This window comes from Ursus americanus, chromosome 29 (assembly GCF_024610735.1).
Source record: "Ursus americanus isolate L20-20 chromosome 29, mUrsAme1.1.p, whole genome shotgun sequence".
In the NCBI taxonomy this organism is placed as follows: domain Eukaryota; kingdom Metazoa; phylum Chordata; class Mammalia; order Carnivora; family Ursidae; genus Ursus; species Ursus americanus.
The window spans coordinates 33106801-33120327 of record NC_142155.1 but is presented as its reverse complement, the minus strand read 5'-3'; the positions used below and the strand labels follow the sequence as shown (position 1 = coordinate 33120327).

Here is a 13527-nt window from a genome sequence, read left to right as displayed (position 1 = left end):
GAGTGAGAGTCCTGGGTGTCCAGCTGCAGGTGGAGAGCATCAGCCGCCATATGTTGCTTGAGCGCTTGACAGGCACCGTGCTAGGCACCAGGGACACATGGATAATTCAGGTCTGACTTCTACTTGCGAGGAGCTCACAGTTTAGAGAGGGAACAAGCACACGAATAGCTGCATTACGTTTGGGAATTGACTGGAGTTCGGGAGAGAAGGCAGTAGGGCTAAAATTCTTCCAGCCTCTCACTTCGGTAGAGTTGCAGTCTGTATTCCAGCGTCCTGCTTCTTGGTACATCCTGAGTCACATTTGAGAAAAATGTACGATACTTTGTGCAGGAGTAAAGGTAAAGGCATTTTGTTATCAGAGTGTTAAATATATGGAGAAGTCTGCTTCACACAAATGGCAGGGGCACCTTTGTGCTCGAGTGGATTCTGTAATATGGATAGCCTGTGTCTATGTTGCTGCCCGTAAAAGGCCTTGAAGCCCTACTCTACATTCCCCATGGGCATGTGCTGGAGCCCGGCCTTTGAACACACTTGCAGAGGCAAGAAGATCCTCAGGGGGGAAAATCAGTTCTGTGAGGGTCCAGGGAAGCAGTGCAACAGGACGGGCAGAAGTGCTTCTGGCCGCAGAACCTAGAAATGGGTTCTAGGACCTTATCTAACACGTAATTAGAGATCTTAGTTTAAGTTCCTCTCAGCCTCGACTTCCTTGCCTATGAACTAGGAAGATTTGTCCCGGCCCCCCCACTCCTTAAGGTGTAAAATGAGGTGTTACTAAAGTGTGGAAGGTGGAAGAAGCTAAGGGCCATCATCCCTGAAATAATTCCGGGGAGGTTTGAGTTTTTGTTTTGCCTTTGGTCATACCTCCCGCACACAGTCTGCTTCCTGCTCTAGCTTTCCTGGGTCTAACCTGGCCCCTCAAACGGCTGCTGCCCTTCACAGGTTCTCTCCTTTTTCCTTCACACTTCTGCCCCCGTCTGCTTGTCTTTCATCAGAATCAAAAGCTGTTGGCCACGCTGTCTTCCCCAACTCTAGGCTCGGCTGGCTGCTCTCACCCTAACCCCTTTCCCTCCTCATTCCTCCTAACCCCGTGTCACTCTCTGAGGAAGCAACAAGGAAAACGAAACAAAAGAAGTCAGCTTCGAGAAGCTCCGTTGACAAGAAAGAGGTTTGGGGCTGATGGGAAATTGCAGATGGCGCCCCCTTTTGGGTGCGGTGGGTGTGGTGGTTTTACCTCACTGAGAAGGCACTGCTTAATTATCTCTTAAATGATTCCAAATAATCCCAAAGTGCAGACGACACAGAAGTAACCTGTGGTGGAATATGCTAGGAAAGGAACCCCGGAGTCAAGCCAGAGAGCCAGAAAATGTCCTGAAAGGACTCTTAAAAAAAAAAGAGTCAAGTGGTATCTAAAACAGACAAATCAAAATAATAAGCAAGTAGATAAATAAAACAGGCAAATCACAAGAACCTAATTCCCTAGACAGTTGTTTTTTTTAAGATTTTATTTATTTATTTATTTGACAGACTGAGAGAGAGGGAACACAAGCAGGGGGAGTGGGAGGGGGAGAAGCAGGCTCCCCACTGAGCAGGGAGCCCGATGTGGGGCTGGATCCCAGGACCCCAGGATCATGACCTGAGCCGAAGGCAGACACTTAATGACAGAACTACCCAGGCACCCCACCTAGACAGTTTTCTCTTTCTTTTTTTTTAAGATTTTTTTTTTTTTTTTTTTTTTTTTTGGCTTACTTGTGAGAGAGAGCAAGAGACCACAAGCAGGGGGAACAGCAGAGGGAGAGGGAAAAGCAGACTCCCCGCTAAACAGAGAGCCAGACTGGGGCCTAAATCCCAGGACCCCGAGATCCTGACCTGAGCCTAAGGCAGATGCTTAACCAACTGAGCCACCCAGGTGCCCCGACAGGTTTTTTTTCTTAAACCAATACACACGGAATAAATGAAAAACATAGCACAAAATGTAAGTCTTCCTATTTCAGGCCCCACTCCCATTTCCCAAAAATAACCCCCATCAACACTTTCTTGTATATACTGCCAAAATTGTTACATACAAATACATCTATAGCCAAAAAACAAAAACCACAAAACAACAAGGGACCACTCTCTTACACCCTAGTCTGTATCTTGCTTTTTCAAATGTAACCAAATATCTGAGAGTATTCTTTGGTTGCAAGAAACCGATCTCCTTGGTTAACCAGCATAATGGAGTTTTATAGGAAAGATAAGGATTGACCAGACAGGAACTTCCTGTCTTCCCCAGACAGGAACAAGGAAACTCCAGGTTTTCGTACGTAGAAATTCTTAAAAGACTTGCCCCAAACCTCCTTTGTTTCTTCCATCGTCACCCTGCTCAAGATTCAAAACCCAGAGGGGGGGAGTTTTTTGGTTTTTGTTTTTTAAGATGATTTATTTATTAGAGAGAGGGAGGGGGAGAAAGCTCGAGCAGGGGCAGGAGCAGAGGGAGAGGAGAATCTCCAGCAGGCTCCCTGCTGAGTGTGGCGCCAACTCGGGCTCAACCTCACCACCCTGAGATCGTGACCTGAGCTGAAACCAAGAGTCAGACGTATAACTGACTGAGCCACCCAGGCGCCCCCCCCCCCACCCAGAAGAGAGAAGTTTATAGCATTTCATGCCTCCTCCTACTGAGGAGATGGAAGGAGTTGAAAAGATCTTCCAGAAACCCCTTCAACTTATGTATTGGGAGGACAAACATTTAGATTTGGCACCCCACTCCACTCCGCAATTGTACATGAGGAAGGAGAGACCAGTCCACAAGAGAAATAAGATACTGTTAGGAAGTGGAAATGGAGACCAGCAGGCCAAAAAATGAAAAACACCATTAAGATTTTGGGACGTGAAGATCTACCTCATTGCATATAATCGTATAGTCTTCCATAATTTATTTAATCATTCCCTCAAGATGGACAACTAAAGCGGTCAAGAAAAGAGGCCTATGACAACAGGCTAAAAAGAATAAGATTCTTGGGGCACCTGGGTGGCTCAGTCGGTTAAGCGTCCAACTTAGTTTCAGCTCAAGTCATGATCTCAGGGTGGTGTGATCAAGCCTGTGTGGGGCTCTGCACTCAGCGGGGAGTCTGCTTGAGATTCTCTGCCTCTCCCTCTCCCTCTCCCCCCACTCTCTCTCCCTCTCTCTAAAATAAATAAAATCTTAAGAAAAAAAAAAAAGTGGGGCACCTGGGTGGCTCAGTCAGTTGAGCATCTGACTCGACCCCAGCTCAGGTCGTGATAGCAGGGTTGTGGGATGGAGACCGTGTGGGGCTCCGCCCTCAGCGCAGAGCCGGCTTGTCCCTCTCCCTCTGCTCCTCCCCCTGCCCTTGCGCATGCACTAAATAAATAAAATCTTAAAAAAAAAAAAAAAGATTCTTGAGGCTGTAAACAGTTATTCCTCATACTCACTACCCCCACTTTGAAATAAAGTCTTGTATCTTGCCTAGTGTGGAGCATATGGTCAATGCTCAGTAAACAACATGTATTAAGTTGGTGAATAATTTGGGGTTGAAGATGTCTGGATGTCTTTTCCTCTGGATCTTTGTGGAACGAGGGCTTAGGCACTGAGAATAAGTACTCTCCTAGCACCATCTGCTGGCATTGGAAAACCTTTCCTGAATCATGGCCTCCACCTCCCTTTCGGCCAATATTGTTAATAGCCATGAAATTCCTCTTCTTAAGACCTTCAGTACCACAGAACTTTCCTTTTATCTGTACATAGAAACACTTATAAAATAGTGACTTATTTTTGTTCCTTGTTTACTATCTAATAAATGTTTTACACTTTGGTGATCTTCGTTTTTGCCTTTTTACAAAGTAAGACACATGTGAGATGCTAAGTGAATGAGAAGGAGCCTCACACCGTCTTTGACTCCAAAGACTGTGTTGTCCTTTGACATTTGCTCCTCAGGTAATGAGCTCTGTGTATGGCACTATCCTTCTGGTGGAACTAGTTACATATCACATTCCAATATGATGCTTTGAGCTTAGTTAAAAAGCCCCGCAGGTGCCCACTATGGGGGCAGGAGCTGTAGAAGACAAAGAAGTGTAAGTTCCCTGCAGAGCACCCCATCTAATCAGGGAAGCAGTATGTCAAACAGTATAGGATAAAGTCTGTGGTGATGCCTGTAGGTGCCCAGCGCCGGGTGATGACATTGGGATACATACTGTGCTAGACATCCAATGCCTGGAGATATTTTTGTTTGCCACATTTGGGGTGGGGACGCTACTGGCATGTAGTTGGCAGAAGCCTGGGATGCTGCTAAATATCCCACAATGCACGGGGCGACCCTCCATAATAAAGAACTATCTGGCCCAAAAAAAGCCGATAGTGCCGAGATTGAGAAGCCCGCGCTAGACCTTTAGCAACTGCCATGAGTGAAGCAGGCATGATCCCTTCCCTCCTAGTATCATGGAGAAATGTTAAAAATATAATGTGTTGACGGAATTCAGAGAAAGGAAAGAGACTACCCTATAGTCTTGCTAAAGTTCAGTCCATAGACCTGAAGCATGGCATCACTTTGAAGCAAGCAAAAAAAGCGGAATATCAACCCCTCCCCCATCTCACTGAAGGAAAATCTGCATTTTAACAAGACTGCATATTAGTGCTGGAGACAGCGCTGCGCTGGAGGTTTCCAGAACACAGGACGTGGGTTATTTTTCATTGTTTTATGAAGACCAGGAAAGAAGGAAGCAAATTCCAGGTGGTGAGAGCTATATGAGGGAAGATTCTGAGATGGCGAGGAGGAATTTCTAGTTTTCCATCCAGCACTCATAACTAACATAGTGTCGCCCCCTTACAGTCAGACATTGTGCTAAGCGCTTTATTTGGACTATTTCACGTAATCTTCGTAACGCTCTGGGTAGGTCCATTTGAGGGGTAAAGCAAACCAAGGTACAGAGGAGTTAAATAACTGGGACCTAGTGACGGCAGATGGAATCGAAGCTGCATTCTCTCCCACCCGAAATCCTCCACAAACACCTCCACCCACACGTGAGAGCCGAAGTCACGGCCCCAGCTCTCCCCACCCAGCAAAAAGCCAACAAGCAAGCCAGCCAGCCCTCCTTCCCGGACTCGCGCCGCCGAAGAGGAGCCGGAGGAGCGGCGCGCCCTCCACACCGGAAGTCGTAGTGCAACGTGGGAAGCGTCTTTGCTTATTAGCCCGGCCACCGGCATTAAACGAATATAGCGTAAAGGAAGACAGCGGGATCTTGAAGATGACACAGACCCTAAAGTGCTTGGAAGCAGTGCGAAGAAAGTTTTGTGCAACATTCGGCAGGCATCTGTGTTAGCGAGACCTCAGCCGTTCACTGCAGTTCCCTGGCTGCCGGGGTGGTACGACCGGGAGCTAGAAAACACATCTCTATGGTCAAGTGAATATAGAGCGGTCCTCTCTTCCCCCACGTGGTGGGGCTGCGCATGAGCAGTAGCCGCAGCTTCGGAAACATGGCGGAGCAAGAGTGAGTGTCTGGGCTTTGAATCTCTCGAGTGGGGTCTTGAGCATCTGGTGCCATCCACGGTGTTTATTCTTCGGCGGCGCAAAATAAGGCTACTTGTGGACTTATGGAAGAGAACAGAAAAGACTCCAGATTACAGAGGGTGGGATGAGGAGGAAGGAGCCGTAAGGCTCGGGCTGACGGTCAGATGGAGGGAGCCGCCGTCAAGTTCGGGTTACCTGGAGCGGCGAGGATTGAGTTTCTTGCGGCGGGCTGAAGAGTGCCAGTCTTGGGTTCACTCAGCCTGACTTAAGTATTACTCCTGCCGATGGGTCTGCACCCGTCCCAACCCCACGGGGTTTTACTAGAATCACGTAGCTGCTAGTGTTTTTAAAAGGCTGTGGCAGTAAAAGCTCCGTGGAGGCATACGAGGGCCAGGGGCCAAGGGGTTCATGACTTTTTACTGCTTTAGGAAAGAGTGAACGTTAAGGGGTCCATTTTGAGGACTGAAGTCAGAAACCACAGGTTTCAAGGAAGTCTGTCTTTAGGAATTTGAAGAGAGTGATGTTTCTCGAAGCCCAAGAGGTGGTTTAGAAATTCATTGAGATTTGTTTTTTAAACACTATCGCTGATTCCAATTTTCTGTATCAGGCAAAGAAAAAAGATTCCATTGGTTCCAGAAAATCTCCTGAAAAAGAGGAAGGCCTATCAGGCCCTTAAAGCCACTCAAGCAAAGCAGGCACTTTTGGACAAGAAGGAGGTAATGATGGGGAACAGAAGAAGGGACTTAGAATGTGTATTTGGTGAGTTATATCTAGCATATGTTGAACTGGATTTGGTATCAACAGTCCTTTCCCCATCGGTTCCAACAGGTATAGTGTTCATGTGTTCATTTAACAGGTATTTATTAAACGCTTTCTGCAGGTAAAATACTGAAGTAGAGTTTGTAAAGGAAAAAGTGGAGAAGAGATTGTACTATTTAGGTTCATACCAAGTGATTTGATAGACCAAACTTGCTTGTGTACCTGGAAGAAAACATATTTTTTTAAAAATACACCAGTTTTTGCTATTTGCTAAACATTTTTGGAAAATACATATTTTGGAGTCAGGAAAATGAAACAAGCTAATGCTTATTCTTTACTTTATGATACTTAACTACAGTGTTAGGTTCCATAAACGTGTGTTGGTAAACATTGGCTAACAGCATGTAAACTAACTTGTTTATTCATCAGAGGCTTTTCCTAGTAGTTTCTGAGTTTTCACCACTCCACCTTTACTTGGGTGTCTCATTTTTCCCTTATATAGAAGATGTGCTTCCGTTTGCGGAACCCAGTGGGAAATACACTTAATCGATAGTGACTAATGAATTACTGTTGTAGAAATAAAAAGTAGAGGCGCAAAATGGTGACGATGGTCTGCCTTCTCTGTAGCAGAAGAAAGGAAAACAGCTCAAGTTTAAGCGACTGGAATGGTTCCTACACGATTCCTGGCGGCAGCAACGTGACAGGGTGCGCCTCAGACGGCTGGAAGTGAAACCTCATGGCCTGGAAGTGCCAGATAAACATTCCTTGGCCTTTGTTGTCCGCATCCAAAGGTGGGGAGCTTGCCAGATTCCATAGGCCGGATCAGACTATTGGTTGCGCTTTACCCCTTCCTAGGGAGATGAACTACAGTAGGCTTTAAGCCACTAAGGCAAGTTGTGCTGGGAATTCAGGGCTGAGCACCACATAGTTTTCGTTCTCAAGATTAAGGAGGCTGATCTTAGACAGACATGAAAATGTACCCTGTGCTCTGTGAGGGTCCACTGCTGCTGGGGCATTACTGGTTCAGGACATGCTCTAAAGCAGAAACTTAAAGCTGAGACCCGCACACATGGTAGGAATTCACGAGCGTTAGGGGAAGGCTTTCCGGGCATGAGAGAGCAGAGAGCTGGGGGGCTCAATCCCAGGACTCTGGGATCATGACCTGAGTCGAAGGCAGACACTTAACCAACTGAGGTGCCCCTCAAGGAGTCTTTCTAGGAACTGAACCAAGGTCAAGTAGATGGAGCATATTCAGTGCTGGAGAGAGTTCATAAAGCTTTTTCTTCCTTTAGTTGTACTTCACCTGGTCTGCCTGCATGCACAGCTGCCTCTTCCTGTTTCCCGCACCCAGTCACCCAAACCAGAAACCCGTGGGCTTTAAATATTTTTGAGCCCTCGTTATTAACCTTCCTGGCACTTCCCATAATCTCTTTCCTGGACTAGCGCATTAGCTTTCCCACTGGTTGCCCTGCCTCTGGTGTCACACTTCCACATCTATCCTGTATGCTCTTGGTGAGTGTCAAAAAGAAAGTGGATTGTGTCGCCTTTACCTAAAATCTTTCCTGCTTTTACTGCCCACAGACGCAAGTCCAGCTGCTTTTGCTTGATATGCACAGCCTTACACACACACTCACACACACACCCCCAAACCCACACACAGAATCAGGGCCCGTCTCTATTCCTGTAGCACCGCAGGCATTGCTCCACGTCAGTCTGTTGTTACAGCTGCCACCTCTTGGCCTCACACATCCATGTCTTGCTTTCTGGATGCCCTGTGGTGGCAGACATGTCGTAGGTGCTTGCTGGACTGACATACACTGACTAAAACCTCCCATCCCCTGCCGTTCGTTTCAGGATTAATGGGGTGAGTTCACTGGTGCAGAGGACCATTGCAAGGCTTCGCCTGAAGAAGATTTTCAGTGGTGTCTTTTTCAGAGTAACCCCGCAGACCATAAAAACGCTGCGTGTAGTGGAACCTTATGTGACCTGGGGGTGAGTAAGTTTTGTGTGTGTGTGTGTGTGTGTGTGTGTGTGTGTGTGTGTGGATTCATATCAGATTGTATTTGAGCGTGATGAGAACATGAGGATGCACAGGAAATGAGCTTGCGTCGCTGTGTTGAAGAAACACTTTGCTGTGACCACAGTCACCAGAAGGCAGCTGTAGATCCCTGGCACACGGGGCAGGTACCACGAACAGTACCCCACAGGGCTTGTTCCCTTGCACGCTAAGGCTGAGTAAGCGGTAGAAGAGAAATTAATTCTCCGAGTCTTGAAGCAGAGCTGGGGGCCGCGCTTGTGTAAGAGTAGTGTGCCTTCAAACATGAAAACCCAGTAGAGGCCGGGATTTAATTTCAGACTCTAGCACCATCTTGAGTAGAGGGTCGTACAAGACCAGAGTCCTGAACTGTAAGTCAGCATTTGTTTTATTTTTGCCTGGGAAAGTAAAAATTTTTTTGCATGGTGAATGTTTATATCCATGCATTTTCATTTCTTTTCTTTTCTTTTTTTTTTTTTTTAAGATTTTATTTATTTATTTGATAGAGAGCCAGGGAGAGAGGCGACGCCAGCAGGGGGAGTGGGAGAGGGAGAAGCAGACTTCCTGCTGATCAGGGAGCCCTGATGGGGGTCTTGATCCCAGGACCCTGGGATCATGACCTGAGCCAAAGGCAGACACTTAACGACTGAGCCACCCAGGCGCCCCATATTTTAATTTCTGATTCCACAGTCAGGGCCACTCTGGTTTTCTACTCCTTTCACATGTGTACTTCCAAGCATCCCGGCTGCAGCGTGATTGCAGGAGATTTCTTGGTGGGAAGAAGGGGTAGTGGGAGAATCTCTCCTAGCCAGGCTGCAGGACTGATTGGCCAGTGTCATGCAGTGTGCCAGGGGCTGATAAGGCTGTACTTTATTCGTCCATAGATTTCCAAATCTGAAGTCTGTCCGGGAACTCATCTTGAAACGTGGACAAGCCAAGGTCAAGAATAAAACCATCCCTTTGACAGACAACACAGTGATTGAGGAGCACCTGGGTGAGTGTTGCGACTTAGGGGTCAGTTGGGGCAGAAAGTGAGGATCTCTGGTGGTCTTGATGTGGGATCTAGGTCATATTCTTTTTCTTGGGGTCCCAAGAACCTACCAGAGTGCCCAGCTCTGGCATGTTAGAGCCTTATAGTTTATACTGGGCCAAATGTTGATTGAAGGAATCTGTACCCTTATGTTTCCCAGGGAAGTATGGTGTTATTTGCTTGGAAGACCTCATTCATGAAATTGCCTTTCCGGGGAAGAATTTCCAGGAGATCTCTGCGTTCTTACGTCCTTTCCATCTCTCAGTGGCCCGTCATGCTACCAAGAACAGAGTGGGCTTCCTGAAGGAGGTGGGCTTACCTGGCTATCGAGGTGAAGGCATCAATCAACTCATTCGGCAGCTGAATTAAACCCAGGTGAGGCTGGAAACTGCCCTTGGGCTGACTTGTGATCGGGCCATGCCTTGCCAGTTAAAAATCCTTTTGCATTTACCAGTGTCTGAGAGTAACTCTGGTACTGGGGGGAAAGAAGAGAGGGTAGCTACAGGTCTAACAGATAGAAATGTGCTTGGGACGGTGAATGCCTGGTAGGACATGGGGCTATGTGTATTCCAACAGTTACAGGCTAGAAAATGTTGAGTAGCAAAAAAAAAAAAAATCTGTATTGCTGTGGTCATTTACCTAGAAATGGGGAGAGAATATTAAAAACCAATTTCAAAAAGGGTGTGAAGATCTAAACCATCTATTTTGTTGAAAGTGTCTTAACTTTTTGAAATTGCTTGTTATTAATTCGAGGTGCCACCTTTCATTAAACTTTTGTTAATGAAGTTGTGTTTTTCTTCCTCAGAATATTTGAAAGCACAACGCATTGGTGGCATGTGTTTTGTCTTTTGGAATTATTACTGGTATCTTCAAAGAAGATTATTTTCTGTTATATCTTCAGAAACTAGAGGGAGGGTCAAGGAAAAGATGATGGTGCTCCCGGCAGGCACTTGTCATCACAGCCCAGTTCCACGGGAAAGTTCCAGTGTGTTTTCCACGTTGGCTGCCTCCACCACCTCTGAACTCAGCAGAGGATTCCTGCCACGGAAGAGGGAGTCCTGCTATGTCACATCTTCTATCCTGGAATTTAAAGGTGGTGAACAAATGCCCAAGCATGAGTACAAGACAGCAGTGGACCAAGCTCAGGGATGTACTTGAACCTGGGGGTTCCTGGGGCCTTGATTTGGTAGGAACTTGAAATACAATTACAAAGAGTCCATGTTCTCACTCTTGGTGACAGCTTGGCAAGTTCTCAGACTCGGCTGGCCCTGAGGTGTATCTGATGGCTTCCTTAGCCTGGCCTGCGATTGGCTTAGTCCTTTTCTTTAGCTGGGGATCTTAACCTATCCTTGGGTCTGTGAGAAGGGACGGACCTTTTCCCAGGAAAATACTTAACACTCAAATTTTTGCTTAGACATTTCTATGTTCATAGACTCTTCTTAGGGTCCCGTGCACCTTATGTGAGGAAGTCTTGCACTACCTGGATTAGTCACCTGGGCCCAGACCTTGTTAGTCTGCTCTGGTCCCATGTCCTGTGGAAGACCAAAGCTTACCAAGATAGCTTTTCCCCTTGGAGCCAATTGGGTGTTTCCTGTTACGAACAGAGTGGTAGATTCCTGAGCGCTCCCCCCCGCCCCATCTACCTCCAGGAAATGCCCACCATTTCTTCCTGCTGGGCTTCAGGATGGGATTTTCTTGGTTTGGCATGGATGAAAGTAGTACTATTAGGTCTTTTAGGCTCCAGGCAGGCTTAATTGGACCCTCTCCTTGCATAGTCTGGAGTCCAAAAGTATTGCTGTCTACCCTGCTGGTCATGATGTAGTAGACCCAACACTGTGCTTCCAGGGACCTGAGACCTAAAGGGGGATCTGATCCTGCTTGTTTATCATCTGTGTCCCCTTCCTAGGTGGGCCTTCCTCTGCTCCTGTCACTTTGTGGCCTCAATTGCCGTCTGAGTAGTTGGTGAGGATGTGCCAGGTATAGGTTAAGACTTGAAAACATGCTTAACCGTTGTGCGCCCTGGTCCCATAAGATAGCTTTGCTGCACTTTTGGCTCATGGGGCCCTCAGACATACCTGGGAGGTTGGGTTAGACATAGAACAATGCCTTAATATGTGCCATCTTATGAGGTAATTAATTAGGTGGGTTGGCTCAAGAGTTAACCTGCCAGGAATAGATGTTAGAGCTTACACTTATACTTTAAAGCATTGTGAAATCAAATTATTTTAAAGTGACGTATCAAAAAGCCATGGGAAAAGAGCATTTGTGAGTGTGGAAGCCCAGGGTTTCTATCACAGATCTGTTTTATACTAAATACAAGAATAATGTTTCCATTCCTCCCTGCAAAATGGGGCTCTAGTCCAGCACGTGCGCCTCACTCGACACAGTTGTTCAAAGGATTAAGCAAAAGAATGGTTTTTAACTTAGAATTGTATGGAAATAAATAAGTTATAAAAATTAATGTTCTGCTGCATCGTGTACCATGATGCATCATTCCCTAAACAAGTTGTGGAACCATCATCGTTTCTGGGAAAAACGAGTCCTGTCGTGTGATCTGTAGATCGTGTATTTATGTGAATTGTTCGTGGCCACCAGCGTATATTCCCGTCAACATGTACCATCTGTGTATGTGGAAAACAGAAACCTCAGTTTCAGGAAGAAGAGCAGGGGCAGTGAGCCACGTGGCCTGTTTAAAGAGTCCAACTTAAGAAAGTGGCTGTTGGAGCTTTTCCTTTGTTCTAAACTTAAAGCCTGACCCAACTAGTTCCAGATGGGCTTTTTTAATGCTTTGGCATTTTACTGGCTTAATGTATCTTTGAAGTCATCTGGGGCCAAGTGTAATCATCAAGCCTTGTATTATTAGCTGCTGATCTGGAGAATGGCTAAAATCCACACCGCCGGGATCCCAAATTCATTTCCACAGCCACCAGAATGAGCTGAACCAGGGGATAAACACTGACGTTCTCATTCATTACTAACCAAACTGTCCCCAGTGGGCCAGACCCCGTTAGTGTGTCCTCAGTATTTAAGAAACGAAAATACGTCCATGCATCTCAGTGAAGGATGAGGCCTGTCAAATACCTATAGGGACTGAAACGGGATTTTAAAAAACATTTCTTTTTAATGAGGACCACGGTCCAGAAATACGGATACAAGACAACCCTGACGGCGCTCGCAGGAGGCTTAAGTCCAGCGGAGACCGGTTGGGGCAAATGCGCAAAAGGTGAATAACGGTGGCCTGGATCCGGGGTCCGAGTTCATGCAGGACAGTCACTTCTTCCAGGTCTAACAGGCAAAGGACCTCGAGCCTCGGGAGCCCACTCCGTGCCATCAGGAAGGCGCAGTTCCTGCCTCCGCCGAGCAGGGTCCCTCCACGATGTTCTTCCACCGGGACCGAGGGTCGGCGGCATCTGGGGCCCCGGGTCTAGGGCGGCGGCGCGCGGGCCTCGGCCGATTCCCCGGCCTCCCAGGGCTTGGGCCTCCGCGGGAGCCGGGACGCCGTGGGTTCGCCGTGGGTCGCCTCGATGTGGCGCCTCTCCACTCCCGGGAGCTCCCGGCCCTGCAGAACCAGCTGCTGGAGCTGCGCCAGGCTCACCGAGGCGGGGGCTGCCTCCGCAGGCGCGGGGCCCGGGCCCGAGCAGCTCCGACCGCCGGGCCGCTCCATTCCGGCCGGCGCGCTGAGCATACGCTTCCGGGTGGGGCGGGTGCAACCACCGTCGGAGGAGAGGAAGGGGGGTTCTTAGAGCGTACCAAGCCGGCCCGGAAAGGGGGGAGCACTTGAGAACCGCTTCACACAAACGGAAAACTTAGCCCAAACCGGAGCCTGCAACGTGCAATGCTTTAGAAGGACCTCGAAGGCTTGCACAGAACAGGCCGTGCATGTGGACACGCTGATGCAGGCAAAAAGACCCAATTTGGCACACATGCATAGGCACCAAGCGCAAACCTCTTTTCTTTCCTTTTTCCCTTTCTTTCTTTTTTTTTTTTTTAAGATTTTATTTATTTATTCGACAGAGATAGAGACAGCCAGCGAGAGAGGGAACACAAACAGGGGGAGCGGGAGAGGAAGAAGCAGGCTCATAGCGGAGGAGCCCGATGTGGGGCTCGATACCAGAATGCCGGGATCACGCCCTGAGCCGAAGGCAGACGCTTAACTGCTGTGCCACCCAGGCGCCCCTTCCCTTTCTTTCTTAATTTCTTTC

The 13527-nt window shown here is 47.7% G+C and overlaps 1 protein-coding gene across 3 annotated transcripts; it reads left to right on the top strand.

The window, feature by feature from the left end:
- The first annotated feature begins 5233 nt into the window (after window positions 1–5233).
- Window positions 5234–11786, top strand: RPL7L1 (ribosomal protein L7 like 1). 3 transcript variants are annotated; one of them, XM_045800733.2, is made up of 7 exons: window positions 5234–5481; window positions 6109–6217; window positions 6891–7051; window positions 8115–8252; window positions 9180–9289; window positions 9486–9700; window positions 10131–11786. In XM_045800733.2, the coding sequence occupies exons 1-6, from the start codon at window positions 5441–5443 to the stop codon at window positions 9692–9694; spliced, it is 768 nt and encodes a 255-aa protein (XP_045656689.1). In that variant the 5' UTR covers window positions 5234–5440; the 3' UTR covers window positions 9695–9700; window positions 10131–11786. The 3 variants fall into 3 exon arrangements, with proteins under 3 accessions (XP_045656689.1, XP_045656683.1, XP_045656676.1); XM_045800727.2 differs by having other exon boundaries at window positions 5242–5481; window positions 6888–7051; window positions 10227–11786; XM_045800720.2 differs by having other exon boundaries at window positions 5243–5481; window positions 6888–7051.
- The last annotated feature ends 1741 nt before the right edge of the window (window positions 11787–13527 follow it).

What these genes read in the sequence shown, in the direction of transcription:
- RPL7L1 (XM_045800727.2), top strand. Translation starts at nt 5,441, where the DNA reads ATGAGCAGTAGCCGCAGCTTCGGAAACATGGCGGAGCAAGA. An exon ending in CACTTTTGGACAAGAAGGAG is followed by an intron (nt 6,218 to 6,887) that starts GTAATGATGGGG and finishes CCTTCTCTGTAG; the next exon opens with CAGAAGAAAGGAAAACAGCT. An exon ending in GAACCTTATGTGACCTGGGG is followed by an intron (nt 8,253 to 9,179) that starts GTGAGTAAGTTT and finishes ATTCGTCCATAG; the next exon opens with ATTTCCAAATCTGAAGTCTG.